This window comes from Phodopus roborovskii, unplaced genomic scaffold (assembly GCF_943737965.1).
Source record: "Phodopus roborovskii unplaced genomic scaffold, PHOROB, whole genome shotgun sequence".
Taxonomy (NCBI): domain Eukaryota; kingdom Metazoa; phylum Chordata; class Mammalia; order Rodentia; family Cricetidae; genus Phodopus; species Phodopus roborovskii.
Genome location: NW_026125444.1, coordinates 15,710,197 through 15,730,518, shown reverse-complemented (window position 1 = coordinate 15,730,518; position 20,322 = coordinate 15,710,197). Strand labels below are relative to the sequence as shown.

The 20,322-nt window shown below is 44.1% G+C and overlaps 2 protein-coding genes across 6 annotated transcripts in view; both read right to left on the bottom strand.

Moving 5' to 3' along the window:
- The window catches only part of Strip2 (striatin interacting protein 2), a 34,673-nt gene extending 34,508 nt beyond the window's left edge, over positions 1-165 (bottom strand). The window contains exon 1 of the mRNA XM_051175827.1: positions 3-165. Coding sequence (XP_051031784.1) covers positions 3-131 — 129 coding nt within the window. The 5' untranslated portion in view covers positions 132-165. The remainder of the gene's footprint in view (positions 1-2) is intronic.
- Positions 166-8,609: 8,444 nt separating this feature from the next.
- Positions 8,610-20,322, bottom strand: part of Ahcyl2 (adenosylhomocysteinase like 2) — a 134,740-nt gene continuing 123,027 nt past the window's right edge. For all 5 annotated transcript variants that reach the window (XM_051175822.1, XM_051175823.1, XM_051175825.1 and 2 more), the window contains exons 13-17: positions 14,442-14,540; positions 11,181-11,249; positions 10,997-11,075; positions 9,315-9,435; positions 8,610-8,788 (exon numbers count right to left, since the gene is read on the bottom strand). In XM_051175822.1, coding sequence (XP_051031779.1) covers positions 8,782-8,788; positions 9,315-9,435; positions 10,997-11,075; positions 11,181-11,249; positions 14,442-14,540 — 375 coding nt within the window. In that variant the 3' untranslated portion in view covers positions 8,610-8,781. The remainder of the gene's footprint in view (positions 8,789-9,314; positions 9,436-10,996; positions 11,076-11,180; positions 11,250-14,441; positions 14,541-20,322) is intronic.

Sequence of the window (20,322 nt, the reverse complement as noted above, 5' to 3'; positions counted from 1 at the left end):
ACCTCCGACTCCCGCCGCTGGCTGCGGAACGCTTCCCGGCCCTTGGGCGCCCCCGGCTTCCCCTTGCCGTTGCCGTTGCCGTTGTCACTGGCGGGCGAGCCGGCGGGCCCGGGCGCCGCGGGGTCATCCATGCTGGGCCGGCTCGCTTTAGCAAGCAGCTCGCTTCAGCTGTTCCCTGCAGCTGCAGCTGCAGCAGCAGCAGCAGCAGCAGCAGCAGCTCGGCGATCTCTGCCCGGGGCGACCCCAGCACAGCGCGCGCCCGGAGGCAGGCCCCGCCCCTCCGCTCCTATTGGCTGTGACTGCTCCCTGCGACCCCGCCTCCGGTGTTGCTATTGGCTGATAAGCCAGTCAGAGGCGGGGACTCTTTCAAGGAACATTTCCACCCCCTCGCACCCCGGCTTTCGCTGCGCTGCTGCTGGCAGCCTGGGACCGGTCGGCCGGCTTCTCCTCCACCTCTCGCCTTGAGGTCCCGGAGCCCAGGAGGCTCAGCTCCGCGCTGCCTTGCTCCTTTCAGGCTGTCCTGTCCCACTTAGCGGCCTTTCCCTGCGAGCCCTAGTCTCCGCCCCTGTCACACCGCGTTGCCACCGACCCGGACCCCCAATCCCAGCTGCTGCACGCCTCCCGTATCCCGCTTTGTCGCAGAGGAGGGCTTGTCCCTTTGGGATAGCCTGAGCCACCGCACCACAAACTTAGCCTCTCGGGAAGCTTTCTGAAGAGAGCTGTTGGCAGGGAGAATGGGAGTCGCGGGGAGGGGACTCACTGAGATCCCCGACGCCCTCGAGGGGCTGGCTGCTCCCTGTCATCTGGCCCCGCACGTGGGCACCCTTTTCGTGGTGCTCTTGCCTTCCCCTCAGTGCGTAAAGGCACTTGCTTCTAGTCTAAGCCTAAGGTCTTGAGTTCGATCCCCGGGGCCCCACATGGTGGAAGGAGAAAAGGGACTGCCGAAAATTGTTCTCTGACCTCCACAAGTACTCCGCCGGTTCCTCCCCCACTCCCACATATACAAACAATAAATACTACAATTAAAAAGGAAAGAGAAACAAAACAAAACACCAAAACCAAACAAACAAACAAAAACTAAGAGCTCAAGGTAACCGGGCAGTTGAAGGCTGTGGGTTCTGCCCTCTCCTGAATTAGACGGGCAGATCTGGCTTGACAATGGCTGAGGGGAAGGAGAGGGGACCAAATCGCTCTCCTAACCTGTTGCCTTGGGAAGACGGGGGCGGGGTGGTGGTGGGTGGAGGGGGTGGTGGTGGGTGGAGGGGTGGTGGTGGGTGGAGGGGTGGTGGTGGTGGAGGGGTGGTGGTGGGTGGAGGGGTGGTGGTGGTGGAGGGGTCATTGAGTTGGGGGCTGTACCAAGCTCCTCACTACATGTTTTTCAAGTACCACACCTGTTTCTCACAGGTTATTTACACGAATCCGGTTTTTACTAATGAGGAAACTCGTAAGCGCAGAGAACGGCCTGGGATTCCCAAAGTATTATTTATATATTGCGTCTTGTCTCAGTGTAGTGAGTATGCTGCTGCTATGGAAGAACCCCGTTTTCATGGTTTACTACAGCACTGGCCTCAGTTGCTGCGCTAAAACACTGCGGCCAAAAGCAACTTGGGTAGGAGAGGATTTATTCCATCTGACAGCTTAGAGTCCATTACTGAGGGGAGCCAGGGCAGGAGTTGAAGCAGAAGCCATAGAGGGATGCTGCTTACTGGCTTGTGTCTCACAGCTTCCTCAGCCTGCCTTTTTATACAACCTAGGACCACTTGCTCAGTGCTGTCCGTGAGTCAGCCCCTCCCACAGCAACCATCAATCAAGAAAAGCTTGCCCACAGGTCAGCCTGCTGGGACTTTTTCTCAATTGAAGTTCTATCTTCCAAAATGACTGTAGTTTATGTCAAGCTCACATAAAACTAGCTAGCACAGCTACTGCTCTTTAGGATCCTATTTATGACCATTTTTTCTCTAGACTTTTTTTTTTTTTTGGAGCCTCCTTACTTCATTCAGGCATGTTGCTGTCAAACAAACTTTGCTGGGATCCCAAACTGTGGTATTTTTCTTCTCCTTAGACAATGCTATTATCCCTCCTTTTCTATGTCTTAGGGACATGGTCTCATAGCATAGCCCAGGATAGCCTGAAACGATGTAGTCAAGCTTAGCCTCTAATGCTTGGTCACCCTGCTACATCCTCTTGAGTACCAGGATGACAGACATGAGACACCATACACATCTCCATCCCATTCTGCCTGTGCGTGTATCTATGCACCACATGCCTTCCTGGTACCCATGGAGGTGAGAGGAGACAGATCTCCTGGCACTGGAGTTACAAATAGTTGGGAGCTACCATCTTGACCCTAAGAATTGAACTCAGGTCTTCTGCAAGAACACCCTGTGCTCTTAAAGCCAGTGTGCCTCCTCACAATGCTTTCTCCCTTAGCTTTGTTGGTAAGATGGCAGGGAAAGAGGGAGCACTTCATTCCTTAGAAATTTCTGGATACTTTTTTGGTCCCCAATATCTCACCAATCTTCTATTCTCAAGCCTACTCCACTGTGGATGGAGCTAATTTGGAGGGCCAACCTTGTGGGGGTTTTTGTTGTTTTTTGTTTTTGTTTTGTTTTTTGTTGTTGTTGTTGTTTTTGGAGTTAAGGTCTCATGTAGCTCAGGCTGGTTTCAAACATGGTTTAACTGAGGATGACCTTGAACTCTTGATCTTCCTGTCCTCAAAGTGCTGGGATTGCAGATGTGCACCACATCTGGTTCTTCATTAGCTTTTGCACACCACATTTCTGTATGTTCAACACAGGGGTTCACAATCCATGTGCTACTGGCATTTTGTACAGAAAAAAGCATTTGTTATGGGAGAGTGTCACATACATTTTAAGCTTTTCAGCAGAACTTTTGGCTGCCCCTGAAATATGCCAGGTGCACTTTTCCCTTAGTTATGACAACCAAAAATCTCTTTAAACATTGCAATATGTCCCCTGGGGAGCAAAATCTCCTTTTGCAATACCTTGGCTTTGCAAATAAATTCATGTGAATTTCCAAGAAAATCTTTGGCTCAAGGTACAAAGTATTTGATTTTGGAATTTTTTTTAGAGCATAATTTGTTAAACTCTTTAAAATGTACAATCTACATTAAGATTCACAACCCACGCCTGCTAGTTTATCCCTGCTTTAGTGTGACAGACTTGCCACAGCACAGCCCATTGGCTTACTAAAAAGAATTCATTATCTACCTCTCCTGTACCTCTTCTCTTAAGCAGCCAGAGCTCTCGGACTGACAGTCCCAGAAATGTTTCTCCTGTGAGCCCTGGCAATTGGTAAAATCCTCACAGACACTAGTTTTGAGGCTTTCTTCCTTTTTCTGCTTATTCCCAAGGCAAAGGGCAAAGACTGATCTATTGGGAGTGGGATTGAGGAGGCCTCCTCTGGCTTCATCTAAAACAACTGCTGACCTCCATCTTGGCTTTGCTTTCAGAGATGGGACTTGCAAATTTGAAGACTGCAAAGAATCAGAAGGTGATTTCTCCAAGTGGATTGGAAAACAGTAAAGATCACATATCTATCTACTCAGTACAAGCCCAGTCAGATGTTCAGAACTTGTCATGACGTGTCCAGAGAAAAACTGGATGAAGCCACAAGAAACTTCAATCATCTGAAAAACTTTAAAACCGTAGGCCATTCGGCTTATTTGTTCACAAATGAGTGACAATCACAAATACCAATGGCCACAGAGGCACCCAGCAGTTTACCTGGGAGACCATTTGTCAGGCCGGTCTATGTCTCTTTCCACTTGCTGAGATGTTGCCAGTCTTTTAAACTCTGTACATGCAGGGCTAGAAATGGCTCGGTGGTTAAGAGGGCTCACTGCTCTTCCAGAGGACCCGAGTTCAGTTGTTTCCAGCACCCACACCAGGTGGCTCACAACTGCCTGTAGGTCACTGGCTTCCACAGGCACCAGCACTCACACTCACATACCCACACAGATCCAGAATTAAAAATAAAATCCTAAAAAAAAAAAAAAGAAAAAAAGAAAAAGAAAAACCCGGAACACACACAATATACTACCAAGTTCTCTTGTCCCAAGGCTTTATTTCCAAACTGGGGCTTCTAACAGAGGGTTGATGGTACAAAGATGAATAATTAGAGATAAAACATTTAAGCACTCTAATTCACAAAAGCAAAATACTTCGTTAAATAGATAGTAAGTACCTGGCCCTAACACAGCTTAAAAAATAAGATGCAGGAGGTCTTCAATTCCCTTATTTCTGGTGGGTTACTAGACAGACAGGATGATAAAGAGCACATTTGGCACAGGATGCAACAGAGGCTGTGGGGCCCTAGTCTGGGACCCAGAACTGGAGGTTATGAAGTAACCAGTATGTGCCAGTGTCTTTAAGCAGTGTCCCCCCTTTTTGTTTTTGCCTGTGTCTGTGCATCATGTGCACGCAGTGCCTGTAGAGGGCGTTGGATCATCAGGAGCTGGAGTTACAGACGCTTGTGAGCCAGCATATGGGTGCTGGGAATTGAACTTGAGTCCTCTGGAAGAGCAGCCAGTGCTCTTAACCATGGAGTTATTTCTCCAGGCCTACTTTAAACAGTATTTTTTATACATCAGGCTAATAAAACTTGAACATAAAGCATTACAGTTTATAAGCAAGTAAATTATAAGAAAATTACCCCCCCCCCATAACAAGCTTACAAATAGTTGAGAAAGAACAGGCAACCGTTCTTACTCTAGTTTCTAATTTAGAGATAAAACTCTTCCTGGTCCCCCGCCCCCTTTGGCTGGATACAGTCAGATTCCGGGCATTTAGATTTTTTGGTCCCAACATAAGGGCAGCACAGTGATGGGAGATGTCATTCTGTAAATATGTTTCTCTTATTGGCTAATGAATAAAGCACTGTTGGCAAATAGGAAAGAAAGATAGGTGGAACTAGGAGACAAGGAGGATTCTGGGAGATGTAGTAGAGGAGAGTCAAGATGTAGACACGAGAGGAAGAGGTCCGGATCCTCTCTCCGGTAAGATAAGACCACGTGGAAACACTTAGATTGATAGAAATGGGTTAATATTTAAGACAGAGCTAGCCAACAAGAAACGCTAGTAACTGGCCAACAGTGTTATATCCAATACAGTGTCTGTGTGTTATTTGGGGCTGACACGGCTCTGGGACCCGGCTGGCGGGTAAACTGCTGGTAACAGCACAGTGGTATTGGTGACCTAGATCCATGCTTTATTTATTTATTTTTTTAAAATGGTAACTGACCTCACAGTCCTTATCTCAAGAAGGTGGTGGTTCTGAGAAGGTGTGTGTCAAGGTTGGGTGGTGGGGGAGGGACAAGGTACTCATTAGCAGGGTCTCAGTGTAAAACAATCTCAGGGCAATGGTCACTCAAACATGGCTGCTGGTGGTGGCATCAGCTGTTTACACCTTTGTGTATGGCAGATAACCTTGCACGTCTGCTGCCCAGATACCTCTCATCTCTGAGTTCCTAGTTCACAGAAGCAAGTGGTATTCTCAGGACACAGATCAGTTTTAAGAATTTTTTATTTATTTTTTTTGAGATTACATAGTCATTATTGCTGATCTAATACAATCACTTAGACATAAAATTTCCAAGAGCTTCTCAGAACTGGTGATCCTTAGAGGTCTTGTTCCTTTCAGTAAGGTGACAGGAAGAACTAGATGATTATTTATATATATATGTATATATATATGTGTATATATATAGTTTAGGCTTGTCAATATATAATTTGCTGGTGTTACCTATTTTCTTTCCATAATTTTCCTTTATTAAAAAAGCTTAATGCAATAATGCATTCTGATTTTTTTTTTTAAACCATGACAAAGTTAATTCTGAGGAAACCACAGGAGCAGCAATTTCAGATCTGTTCAGAGAAAAGCCAAGCAGCAAAGAAAAGCTTTGCAGGAGTGTGTGGCATGGGAGCGTGCTCTCATGGGAAGGGCACATGAGGAGGGAGAGGAGGGCAGAGGGAAGGTGGCCCAGAGGAATTTTAACAAGAAAAAGGAAACAATGTTTCCACCAAGAAAGCAAGAAGACCGTGAAGAAGTAGCACACATTTCGTTGTAGATGAGAGGTATGTGTCCCCATCAGCCAGGGCCACATACCTAGAGATAATCAGCCTTCTTCTTACCTCCTGGTAGCTAGGATGCATCTAAGAGGAAGTGTTGGAATAAGAAGAGATGTTCTCTGATTCCAAAGTTAGAGGGAGCAATGATTTGGTTCTAACAGGACCAAAATTAGACAGGAGTCCTGGGCTACCTTCTGTCTTTATTCCACATTCCCCACAAGCCCCTGGACTGGGGATTTGACCCGGGGGCTGGGTACACCGTAGCTAATCAAGTGTCCTGCCACTGACTTACATCCCTACTTCTGGTTGCTTTCTTAATGGTTGATGACACAGCAGTCTCCAGAGAGAAGGGAATAGATACCGCCTGCAACTCATAGTCAAATACCTCACCGCGGCCAGACACAGTGCAACCCACCTTAGAGACCCAAGTGGCTCCCTTCCTATTTCCAATGGGTCTCTTCACCATGGTTTGACAGAGTGTACTCTGTAAGTACCACACATAGGAAGCTCTGTAGAGAGCAAGGCTTTGCTGAAAACCAGCAGGTTAGGACTTGAGGCCCATGTATATAAAAAATTAGAGTCCAGATACCTGCCTAATGGAATCCGCCCTGGACATAAGATGAGGCACAGATATCTGAATCTTTTGCTAAAGAGACCCAATTAAGAGCTAGCTAGGCATGGTAGCACACACCTCAGGAGGCCACGGCAGGAGGATCGCCGTAGGTTTGAGGCCAGCAAGGGTTACAGAGTGAGACTATTTTAAAACAACAACAAACCCCAACGACAATAAAACAGAGATGGTAGTGGGAGAGTGATACGATAAGCTATTAATACGAAAGTCAGAATGAGGCAAACAGAACTGAGTATCTTTGTGGCCTCTTTAGCCTCTATGGTCTTCGGCATAAAAGAGAATATAGCCACAGATGATGCCCTGTGAAGAATTCATTTTCTGGGCTGAGCCTGAATACCATCTAATACGGCAAAGGTCTGTTTCCCTATCTTCAAGAACAAGGACACCACTCCCAGGCTAGCTCCCAGGGCATCTGAAAAGGCCAAGTAGAGATGGGGGAGACAGGGCGTGAATCCATGTGTCTTCTGTTTGAATGACCTTGGTCTTGAGACTTTGAAGCACAACAATATAAGAAATACACAGGAAACAAACATGAGGCTTTAAAGTAGGATGGGCCATGAGAGGAACTCATTTAACTCAGGACTCCAAGGGCCACACAGGTTTTAATTTTTGAAAACAATCGATCCCAATGGAAACCTTGAAACCAGTCAGTTCGTCTCCAAAGGAAATCTAAATCTTGGGTGGAACGAGAAATTTCACATTGTTTACATTACTAGCTCTTTTATAATGATGGAGTTACTTAAGTCACTCCCTGAAATAGAATCCCTAAACAGAGGGGGCCAGAGCATAAAGATACAGCAGCAGCAGCAGCAGCAGAGAAAGATGAGATACGGGACTGCAGATCTCACTTTTCCCTAGAGCAACAGCCAAAGGCGCAAATGCCTGATGAGGCTCAAACTAGTTCCCATCCCCTTCCCTAGTACCCAGTGACTGAGCCTAGGGCCTTATACATGCCAGGCACCTGCTTCACCACTAGGCTATACCCCCGGCCCTCACACTGCTTTTCATCATGTGGATACAGATGACAGAGTCACCTGTCTTTTGCAGGCAGGCCATGACGTCTGTCCTGGAAAACAGACTTGCTTCTTCAGGATGTCAAGCAGGATCCCCTCCAAAGTCTCAAGCTTCCAAATCTCTAGCAAACATCTTTGCCAGCTCAGTTCCAGAAGAAGTTTCAGGAAACACTATCCACATGAAGCTCTCTTTTTCTGAGACAGTGTCAGTCTAGAGGGGACTTCCTAGAAAACGGCCCAGTTAAATGACAAGGAAGCAGAACTATGGGTCCCAGTGGAACTGGTCCCCTACTTCCTGAGCAGAGTTTAGTGGGGTTAGAGAGCAAAACAAATGCCTGGCCAACACCAGAGGTATTAAGATCACGGAGGCACACCCCTCTTGGAACCGGGAAGCATTAAAACGAACATAATATTCAAGGAACAGAAAGGAGTCCTGGGTAAGAAGAGAGAGCCCAGTAGGCACAGACACAGGCACAGCTGAGTTCTTGGTGTAGCTTACAAGACCTTACATAACACTCCGAACCTCACTAGCCTTTTTATATAAAGAAGGCAGTGACAGGAACTTTCAAGACCAAGAATCCAGGCCCTGTTAAGTCAGTGGCTTCCAAAAAGGCCTCACCTGGGGAAAGGACCAAAGCTTTGAGAAAGGCAGCTGCTGAAAATGTATTCCAGAAAACCCTAAGTAACAAGGAGTCTGGCATCCCTGAACTAACTCCTGAGCCTGGAAAGAAAAATGGCCATCATTGAGGATTCCATCAACGGGCAACGACGTGAATGATGCACTTGGAACGATTATTGCCCATTTCTTTTCTTCCTCAGCCTGTCTTCTGTGGCTCTCAGGGCCCCAGGAGTAGTAACCACACTCTGGGCCAAGGCTACAGGCACAGGATTCTAGATTTTAATAAATAAATAACCTAACACATAGGATGAGCACGGCGGGCAGCTCTGGTTGGAGAAGCAGCTTGTTGGGTTCTTCCTTGGATAGTAGTGGAGAAAAGGCTTGGTTCTTCTATTCCTTAAAACGCCTTCTGTCTTGCATTACAGGAACTTAATACCTGGAGGGAAAAAGAAAGATGAGCTGATGCTATCAGCTGGCAGCCCACAGGTGAACAGGGAGACAGGGCTTTTCTAGTGTATATGCTGAGGATAGATAACCGTGGCTCCTTTCACGTCAGTGAAAAAGGCCATGGACCAGCAAGAAGGCTCACTGGATAGAAGCACCTGCCACCAAGCTTCCGTCTCCCAGGACTCACACGGCAGGAAAACTTACTCCCATAGGTTGACCTCTGACCTCCACATGTGTAATATGTGCACATGCACCCTCCTCCACACACACATAAACACACACTCACAACATAAAGAAGGGGAAAAAATGTAATTTTAAAAGGCTAGCATGTGCATGGGGGCAGACGATGGCGATGTTTAAAGAAGATCTCAGAGTATTTTGAGGCGGGAGACCTGGAGGAAATGCGCCATTTTTCTGAGTTCATATAAAGGTATGTGTGGGAGTTCAAGGGATGGCTGGACTGCCCAAAGCTCTTCACTGCCCAGCCTTCTCTGCTTTCTGCAGTAATTAGGCACCTGTAGTAATTAGGCTTGAAGGGCCCATTCTTGTTGAGTCCCAGATACTTGGCCTGTTCGTCTGTCAGCTCTGTCAGGTGGGCATCAAAGGTGGGCAGGTGTAGGCTTGCCACATACTCATCTGCAAAGACCACAGAAGTCATGGGATAAGCATTCATGTCTCCTATCTGGCTGATTTCCTTAAGCTAGGCCTTAAAAAGTTGGAAAACAAGGTCTAGTTCCTGGAGATGATTGGGAAATGCTTGACTTTGGCTTATACGCCCTCAAATCTAAGGAGTGACTCCCTCAGCTTCCAGTCCAGTGACTTTAACAGCCAAATATTTCTTTCAGTAACTCCATCTACCCTGAAGCTTTTCCCTCAGAAAAGAAATGAGAGGAATAACGGGAACAGAATGGACCTTGAAAATGGGAAGCTTCACCTTTAGTTTTGTCTTGATGTCTATATTACACTATGAAAATACTAGAAATACTATACTATACATTCCAGAAAAATTAACATCCAAGTGAACTGGGGAAGAATACCTAAAAACAAACAAAAACAAACAAACAAAAAACCTGGACCTGTGTAATTTGCCTTAGTAATTTTACAACCTTTGTATCACTGTTTTTTTCAGCTTCATTATATATCCAAAGAGATAAACTGCTCTATTCATTCCATACCCTTCCAAACTGTGGTAGCTTTGTTTTGTTTTGTTTGAGACAGTGTTTCTGTGTAGTCCTGGCTGTCCTGGAACTTGCTCTGTAGACCAGGCTGTCTCAAACTCATAGAGATCTGCCTGTCTCTGCCTCCTGAGAGCTGGCATTAAAGGCCTGTGCTACCACCTTAGATCCATTCAAACTGTACTAAGGGGAAATACGGCAACTTATAAAAGTGGACGGAGCAGAGCCAGAAGCTGACTTATTCCCTGAGCTTATGTCACCTAGGTGCTTGGGACAGGCTTTTTAAAAATTTAAGACAGTTTAATGTTTCTATTATACCAATCACCTACATAACTAACTCTCTCTTTCTTTTTTCTTGAGACAGGGTTTCTCTGTGTAACATCTTTAGCTGTCCTGGAACTCATTCTGTGGACCAGGCTGGCCTTGAACTCACACAGATCCACCTGTTCCTGCCTCTTGAGTGCTGGCCACCCCCTGACCATAATTAACTCTTAACAGGAACCTGTATCCCTTAAAAGAAGGGGCTATTTATCATCTTAGAACTGGAATAAGTCAGATATCACAAGGCTGGAGATATTTTCTTTTGGAAAGAATAGTTTCCTCCTCCTTTGAGATTTTTACGTACATGATACTTTAAAAGAGAAAATCTTTAAAATTTAATTGGTAGGCCAGGAATCCTAGATAGAAAACAGGAGTGAGTTCAATGCCAGCCTTGGCTACATTGTGAGACCCTGTCTCTCAACATACAACATACATGCAATGCAATAGGGCATAATAAAATAATTCTCAGGCAGGTATTCTAAATCGCAGCAAAATGCAAGAACTCTCTAGAAAAACCTATGTGGAGAATCACACAAGTCACCTCGGAATAGAATAACCTCGACTCCTAGTTCCTGTTTTATAAGGTAAAGATGTTTTCTTCCCCTACCCCCCCCCCCCACAGGAAGTTAATGTCTCCAAGCTTCCTTCAGCTTCTGACGGATCACTGCTTTGGAGAGAATGGGGAAGGAGGAACAGCTTACCCATTTTCTTGGGCAGCAGGTACACATCTTGCTTATAGCGACCCTCAGGAGCATTGTAAAGTTCTATCAAGGCGAGAGCCTAGAAAAGCAGAGACGTGTACGCTGATGTGCTTTTCAAAGCCTCCACACCTGGCCTGTCTTAAGGATCCCCTCCAGCCCACTACTGTTCCACTGCAGAGCTTACCTGAGTGGTTGCAGTGATTGAGAGCACGAAGGTAGGCACTGTGGAGCAGCTTAGGTTCAGCAAACGGCCCTAGTGATCAAAAGTCAAGGCAAAGGGCATTAGGGCAGTTGCTGGCCTTTGAAGAGTGGAGGAAGGATGACTGCCAATTCCCACTTCTTCCCTGAGTTATGTCTAACTGAGATTGTTAGACATAGCAGGCACTCAACTCAAAGCAATGAACTGATATTCTTGTATTTTTTTTTTTTTTTTTTTTTTTTTTTTTTTGGAGAGAGGGTTTCTTTGTGTAGCTTTGGCTGTCCTAGAACTTGCTATGTTAACCAGGCTGGCCTCAAACTCACAGAGATCCACCTGCCTCTGCCTCTCAAGTGCTGGAATCAAAGGCGTGTGCCCCTGCCACCCAGCCTAAAATTCAGTTTTTAACAGATATAACAAAGCGAAAATTATGCATACTTATAGGGTTCCATGTAATGTTTCAAAGCAAGAGTACATGTATCTATTTCCTCAAACATTTATCATTTCTTTAAATCCTCTCTTCCAGCATCTTTAAATGTCAAGTTCACAATTGCTACCTATAGTTACAGTATGGTGATAGTATGCCCAAACTATTTACACCCTAGTTACCTGAAACTCAACATCCACTGATCAACGTGTCCGGACCCACCACCTCATAGCTCCAAGCTACCACTGTTTTTGTTTCTTGAGACAGGGACTCACTATGTAATCTCAGGCTGGCCTGTAACTCTCAATTCTCCTGCCTCAGCCTCCTGAATGTTGAGATAGCAGAAGTGTGCTAAAATGCTTGGTTTACAAAAGTTATTCTTCTCACACCTTCTATGAGAATAGGATACAAGGCTAATGAGAAAAATTTGGACATAAGGCTCATAAATCTCCTGAATAGAGCTATTCTGATTTACTTAGGAATTCTCTTGATTTATATTTATTTGCTATTATAAATAATGCTACATTTAACCTTTTTCTTTTCTTTTGGAGACAGTCTTACTATGTGGCCCAGGCTGGCCTAAAACTTACTTGTAAGCAAGGCTGATTTTGAACCCCTAACTCTCCAACTTCCATCGCCTAAGTGCTAAGATGACAGGCATGCACCAACACTTAAGCTTGCCCCGTAAGCAGTGTCCTTAGATCACACAGGTTTGAGATTACGCATGACTTGTCTTTCCGTGTCTGGCTGATTTCACTGGACATTGTCACAGTGACAAACGGCAGGAGTTTGTTTTTATGGTAGAACGGAATGCCTTGTGTGTATGTACCACATTTCCTTTAGTCGGCCCCACTTCTTGGCTGATGTGAACAGCCTGCAATGAAGATGGGAGTGTAGCTATTTGACAGAATGATTTTGTTTTCTTTAGACATGTAACAATAGGATTACTGGAACACAAAGTCATTCTGCTGTTAAGATGTTGAGAAGCTCATACTGTTTTTCATAATCTGTTATATCTTTTATCTCTCTGATAATGGTAATTCTTACCGGAGTAAGGCAATACATCATTGTGGGTTTATTTTCCATTTTCCTGATGATGAGTGATCCTGAACATTTCCCCCTTTGTCTGTTGGCTATTTCTATATCTTCTTTGGAATCAATTGATATTCAAATGAAAGCACTAAAAATTTGATAAATGCTTTACCTAAACTATTTCCAGGACTATATAAAAAGGAGTAAAATGCAGTCATCTGATACTGAGGATTGCATAAGTTAGTTTCTCATTCTCTATAGTAAATATCCTCCTTCTGAGGTTCGGCATTCCTTAGATTGACTATCCTAGGAAAGCAACCTCTCCAGGCTGAGGGGGAGATAAGTATGGATTTGGGAAGCTGTGATGATTTTTGTGCTTATTGGTTTTGTTTTCTTACTCAAAGGCAGGTAGCCTTGAATTCTGAGTGGACAAATGAAGACAGTAAAAGATCTAAAACCCGCCCCACGCTATCCTTTCTTGCTTTATTTCCTAGGAAGCCCGACTACTGATTTTGCTCAGCTACATAGCCCAAAAACACCTTTTGTGTCTGTTTTTATCACCAAAATTGCTATGGGGGACCTCCCAGGGCAGTTTAGAAATACTGCCAGACAGGGGGCTGATGTCAAAGCTATTAATAAACACTTAACAACTTGCTCTTCTCTTAACCATCCGCACGCCTTCCCAAACATGTCCTAAAGCATTTAAAGGCTGTTGACTGCGGGCAAAATGTTAAAGAGTAAGGACATATAAAGTTGGCCTATGTGTCCTTACATAAGGAGATGAAACTGTGTACATTTTCATACTCAGTTTCTTTAATGTAAGAAAGAAAACTGAAGGGAACCCAAACCCCTTGCTATTTGGGGCCTTCCCTTAAAAGAGACAGCTTCATGAAGAACATGGAACATTCCCAGCACCGAGGAACTCTGGGCTAAGAGGGCAGAGAGTTCGCTCCAGGAAATGTGGTCAGAAAATGACATAAAGGTTACAAGGGATGAAAGTCAAGACTAAGTGTGCGGGTCAGTGAAAATGCTCAGCAGGTAAAGGTACCTGCTGCCTGCCAACCTGACACCAGAGTTTGATACCCGAGACCCACAGGGTGGAGAGAACTGACTTCTGCAAGGTGTCCTCTGACTCTACAGGAGAAAGCACGCACATGAACAACACCCCCTCCCAAAAAAGGACTGGGGATATCGCCCGCTCTTGCTTAGCATGTGTGCATGTGGGAGGACTTGAGTTTAACTCCTAGCACAGGGAGGAAAAAGAGACGTGAGCTAGATGAAGTGCAGTGTGAAGCTATCCATCCAGCAACCCGTTAGCAGAATAAGCTGGGTACCCTGCTGTACATCTGGCTCAGTTCATCAGTTCAGAAGACACTAAAGTAGAGGCGCTATCAGCAAAGCCATGACTTTCCCAAAGCTTACCGAAGACAGTCTGATTAAACCACAGCCAGATTAAACCACCCCACAGATGACATTATCTCTCTGTGAGCATCACTCAAAGTGGCACTGATTCTATCTGCTAATTCCTTCCTCAGTAATAGTCATTATCTGACTCAACCTGCAGAGTGACATGGAGAGACAGGGTAATTGGTGAAAAGTAAGGAACCAAAATAGTTTCTTAATTGCTGAATGAAAAGACCTTTCACAGTCATAAGCAAAATCCACCGGTAAAGTAGTTAAACTTGTGCTTAAGAGGCAGAGTTGAAAGACTCAGGGGCATGGAGAGGAGGGAGCCAGGAACTGCAGCCTCTCCCATCAGTGGGGTAGCTTTTTGTCAGCCACAGTCTCACCTCTGCCAGCAGTACTATCCTCTTGCCATCAGGCCATATCACGTGGTCAACTTGGGATCTTACTCTCTCCCAGGTCAGTTCAGGTGTCCGCAGGCTCGCCTGGAACACATACAGGAAGAACGCCATTAGCCGCGGCAAGTCCCCGACACTGGAGACGGAAAGGTGTCGAAGGGAGCCATTTCAAATAGCAAGTCGAAAGAAGCAACCAACATGCCCGATGAATACCTGTCCTGGGGTGGTTAGGACTGTTCCATGTCAGGGAATTTAATCTTAGGCCCAGCCAGGGAGGGATCACTCGGGATGTCATTCCACAACATATACTGTACGCCCACTCTCTGCTGAGCACAGTAAAAGGTGCTATGGGAAATACAAAAGAAACCAAAGGCATGGTTTCTGCCTTCAAAAAACTCGTATTTTAGTTGGGGACACAATAGAATACTTATGTGAGAAGAAGATACAAAGCGGCATGCAAACAAGTGCAGATTAATATGGTGCAAACTGAACACATGAGTGCTGAAGAGACAGAAAGCAGCAGAAGATCAGAGCCAAGTGGGATTAGCTGGAGAAGGCTGAATGTCCTAACATCACATGCTGGCGAGCACGACTCTGCCCTCATGTCCCAATGTTCCGGTTGCACCTTCGCAAAAGGCTGGTTCATCCTAGAGTTACAGAAGCTCTCTGTGTCCTAAGTGCAAGTGTGAGGTAGCTTTAGAGGGATGCTAGTGGTAGAGTAAAGCGCCAAGGGCTCACCCTCTTTCCACTTCTGTACATTGTATATTCAGAGAACAAAAGAAAAGATGGTAAGGTTATTATCAGCAGCAATCAAATGACAGTCACAGGTGTGCAGACTTAGGACAACTACTTCCTTCTTCAATGTCTGAAAGAGAAAGGGTACCCATATTCCAAACTACCCCATCAACTCTTGTGGTAAAACTGAAAAGTTCTGGCAAATACTAGTCCTCAAACAAAGAGAAACATTTTTAGTTACATAGTAATTCTAGGCGCTGTGGCAAAGGACAAAGTGAACCATTTTTGCACAGAGACAGTTATCTTTTCATTTTAAACCTCCAAATTCTCTCTAGACATACAATGGGGTGCTCAATTAATGCCCAGAAAATCATGGTCCCCCTCTCTGAGGAAATGGCAATCTAATAGTGCAAAAGGACAGATAATTCTATTTTAGTGTAATCAGAGCTGCATTTATCCATGGTCAGGACCATCATTTCTTTATTAGGCACTCTGGAAATGTAAAATTTGAGACATAAATTTCAAAATTAATTCAGTCACTCTACACAGTAATTCGGCAACAACACCAAATGTTATAGATACCTGATTTTTATCAATGCATTTAATTTTTAGGCTCCTAAAACAAATACTTGTTCAAGTCAAGAATTTAAGTGCCTAAGAAAGTTTAGTCTAAGACAGGTGTAGTGGTATGTGCCCTTAATTTCAGCACTTGGGAGGGCAAGACAGGAGAATCAAGAGTCCAACGTCAGCCTGGGCTATAATAAAACTATGTCTCAATAAACAAAAGCAAAAACAAAGAAAAATGGTCATTCTAGCATTATTTATAATAGCAAATACATACAAACCAACAAGAGCATGACTAAGTAGATCAGCTCCAGTGGGTCTATGTAACACTTACATAAAAAAGAAAACAAGGAAGAAGAGGAAAAGGGAAAGAAACAGGAAGAGGAAACAGCAGTAATAATAATAGTGTTGGGGAGAGGGGAAGTGGGGGGGAGCTGGGATGAGGGAGGGAGGGAGGGAGGCTGAGGTTGGGATATACTATATGAGAATAATGAGAATGATAATAATAGTAATAATGATACCAACAACAATACCAACAACAATAATAGAGTTTGATATATAGCTTAGTGGTACTATTCTTGCTCAGCATGTATAAAACACTGGATTTGATCTCTAGCAACACATATTAAAAAATTATAAATAAATTATGGGAACAGAATTAAAAATCACTGAAGCAAGCAGACGACTGAAGAAGTTAAGGATATATATCAAATAAATCCTTTAGCCTTTGAAAACATCATGGAGAGGGGTATAACCACCTATGGCCAAGACATACAGCTCCGTGGTAACACAAATATTTTATATTGAGATGAGACGTTAAGTAGTTCAGAATTTTATTGTTTCATGTCATCAGTCTTCCAGAGGAAAAGCAATCTTGGTGGCTGGGAGCAAAGAGCTGACATGATACCGAGAGTCTACCATCATAGCAAGTAGTCCTTAGCAAGAATATGGGTGGAGCCAAGGACAGACAACTGTTTATGAACACAAGAACATGGTCAATGCTGAGAAGGGGCAGCACACAGCAAAGGCCTTGATGGTCAGTTTAAAGGGGAGCTTGGTTAAGTTATCTCCTCACTTCCCAGGGAGGAGGACTGTCTGTTTGGCAGTCACACTCCTCAGAGTGTTTCCTACCCTATTGTTGGCACAAGAACAGCTCTAAAATCCAACCAGCTGGGGCTGGGAGAGGAGGTCGGTGGATAAACATAAGCTTTTGGGTTCAATCTCTGGTACCACCACTCTAAAAGGGGGTGGGCGGCACCAAACTGGCTTTGCTGCGGATTTACACTCAGCACTCCACCAGGAAAAGGGTTGCTTATGCAGATACCATCTCCAGCTGCCGGCACATGCCTGCACACACTGATCTTACATGATTCTGAACAATGCATGGCATCCCTGCCCCGACCCTGGGAACACAGCTGTGGTTCCAGTCCTTTAAAACAGAATCAACAGCAAGGCTTAGGTAAAATAATGCTTTGGTTGGAAAAAGGTTTTGAAAGCATGTGAACATCATGGTTTATCACTTGATCAGACCTTCCACGTGAGATAGGAAATGTGTGAAAAACAGAGTTGGCCAGCAAGTAGCCTATAGCAGGCTCGCTGGGATTCATAGAATTCTTATTTTAAGGAAAAAAAAAATGTACTGCTTTCTAAACGGCTAACATTTTTTCATGAGCTATTTTTCCCCCTAAAATATACAGTTCGAAGTTTGGGGAGAGGGGAGACATTTGGAGGATCTTACTACAACACATAGCCCATGAGAGCCTGAAGCTCTCTATGTAACCCAAGCAAGCCTCAAGCTCCTCCTACCCCATCAACCCCCAAACATAGGAATTACTCTCAATTTTGATCACAAAGCTATCTGGCCAGTCATCTGATGGATCTCTGAGTCTCCTACAGAGAGAGAACCTGCCTCAAAAACAAAAAACGATATGACAACAAAATCTAGATGGATAAATATTACATAGCAACACTGACTTGATACATAAAGACTTCTCTAAATTTTGGTTACAAAAGATCAATTATCTATCTGGATGACTGTTTACCAAATTATTCTCCTAAAGTAGCACTACATTGTTTTTTAGAGACTCTCCTTTCTTTCCTCACACTCTGCATCTATTGATTCAGCAAAGCCCCCTGATTACAGGGGGTCTCATCCCCTCTACTGCTTACCCCCTGAACCCAAGGCACTGCTTGTCTCTATCTTGAAGAGCCTCCTCTGTTCCCACACCTACTCAAGCTCCAGAGGCTTTTCTTTTTATACAAGAGCCAGGTTTTCAAAAGTATACATCAGATATATTTTGTTATTCATTTGTTCAAAATTGTCCTCTTTCCTATTTAGATGGGAATCTAAGTTTTTAGAGCCCATGAAGCTCCCACCTCATTCATTACTTCCTTGAGCTGCCTCCTCTATCCTCACCTCCTTTCTGCGCATCCTGTTACTGTCAACAGGGCTTCATCTTAAAAAACAAAATTATCACGCTTACGTATTTATTGATCTGTTTATCTTTGCGTATAAAGACTGCACGGTATGTGTGGAGGTCAGAAGATTCTGTACAGGAGCTGGTTTTTTACTATCACGTGGGCTCCGGGGATTCAGCGCAGGTCTCCAGGCTTGGCTGCAGGTGCCGATACCTGCTGTTGGCCTCACCACAGCTTCTTGGGCTCTGTGACTTGCCATTCTGATTTTTCTTTTTTCCTCCCTCTTTGCAATGGTGAGACTGAACTGAGGCCCTTGTGCATTCATTTCAGACAAGTGTTCTACCACTGAGCTACATCCCTGCTTGCCTATTCTCTCTGAATATACAGTACTTAGATGTCTTGCGTTTTCTTTCATTTTGCCCCCCCCCATATTATATCCATAAAAATACCCTTTGACTATTTCAATTAAAAGAGTGTATTCAACATCTTCATCTTGTTTTTTTGCATTCAATGTAACAGATAGTAACTGTTGACTTATTTATTATCCATCTCCCCCACAAGAATATAACTCCATGAGAGGCAAGATGTTATTCAATGATTTTTCTTCATCTAATTAAAAGTTGGTATAGAGAAGGCCAAGTATTAGGTATATACTGCCTAAATAATGAATGAACATTCTGGTTCTAATTATTGGCTGACTCTGCTGTTTTCTTTGAGATAGGATCTTACTATGCAGCCCTGGTTAGCCTTGAACTCACAGCAATTCCGTCTTAACTTTCTGATATGCTGGGATTATAGCTTGGAGTGTTCTATTACTTTAAATTTTGTTTTATGTGTTCTAACTTAATTTCCAAAAGCCCTCTGAACAGTATCTTGTCTGGACCATTTAATTTAGCATCTACCTTACAGCATGAGGAATTCAAAGACAAGAGAGAAATGGCTCTTGGATCCTGATGTGGCAAATATGGGGTCTACCTAGCAATAACAGCAAAACCAAGGCTAGTTTCAACACCTTATCTAGAGTAATCCCTTTTAAAGTAAAAGCCATCATATTAAAACTGAGCAGATTAGAAACCCTACAGTAGCTTGCTGCCTCTCTCTCTGAGTATGACTGGTTCTAGGGGTGGGCAATCAGGCCTGAGAGGTCTGGCCTATCAGCTCTCAGACCTCAGCTTTCACTCTTCCCCACCTTGTCTTACTGTGGACCAAGCACATTTGCCTGCTGTCACCCCTCAAACTGGGGTTTGCTTCTGCTCCAGGACATGTGTATCAGCTGCTGCTGCTGCTGCTTAAAATGCTCCTTACCTAAACATCCACATGGCTAATCCCTTCAACTTTAGGCTTTGACACTACTATTTAAAATAACAGTCTAGTACTCCAGCCCCTCTGTCATGCGCTACTTCTCCTGGCCATGGTTTTACTTTTAATCTTACAAATTTTACACAAATGTGCATAAATGTATGTATGCATATATATATATATGTACATATACATATATATATATGCATGCTTTTCTTCTCGCTTAAACATAAGCTCTATGAGGGGAGGAATTTGTTATGTTCACTGACTCCAAGCAACTACAACTGCAGCTGACATACATACATATATATATATGTATATATATATATATATATATCACACAATATTTGTGATTGAAGGTAAATAGTCTTTTGACCTTTATTCTTACAAACTACTCATGTCCTCATGTCTGGCCTATCTTTTAAAATCTTTTTTTTTTTTTGCCTTTTGAGACAGGGTTTCTCTGTGTATAGCTCTGGCTGTCTTGGAACTTCCTTTGTAGACCAGGCTGGCTTCAAGTTCACAGAGATCCCTGCCTCTGTCTCCTAAGTGCTGGGATTAAAGGTGTGCCCCACTGGACTAGGGAGATGGCTCAGAGGTTAAGAGCCTTGGTTGCTCTTCCAGAGGACCTGAGTTCTATTCCCAGCAACTACATGGTGGCTCACAACCATCTATAATGAGGTCTGGTGCCCTCTTCTGGCCTGAAGACACACAGCCAGGAGACTATATATGTAATAAATAAATAAAATCTTTAAGGGTGGGGGAGGAAAGGTATATGCCACCACTGGCTCAAATACCTGAATTTTGCACTTAAATTTAATTTTGGATCAATTATATGACTTTTCAGTGTACT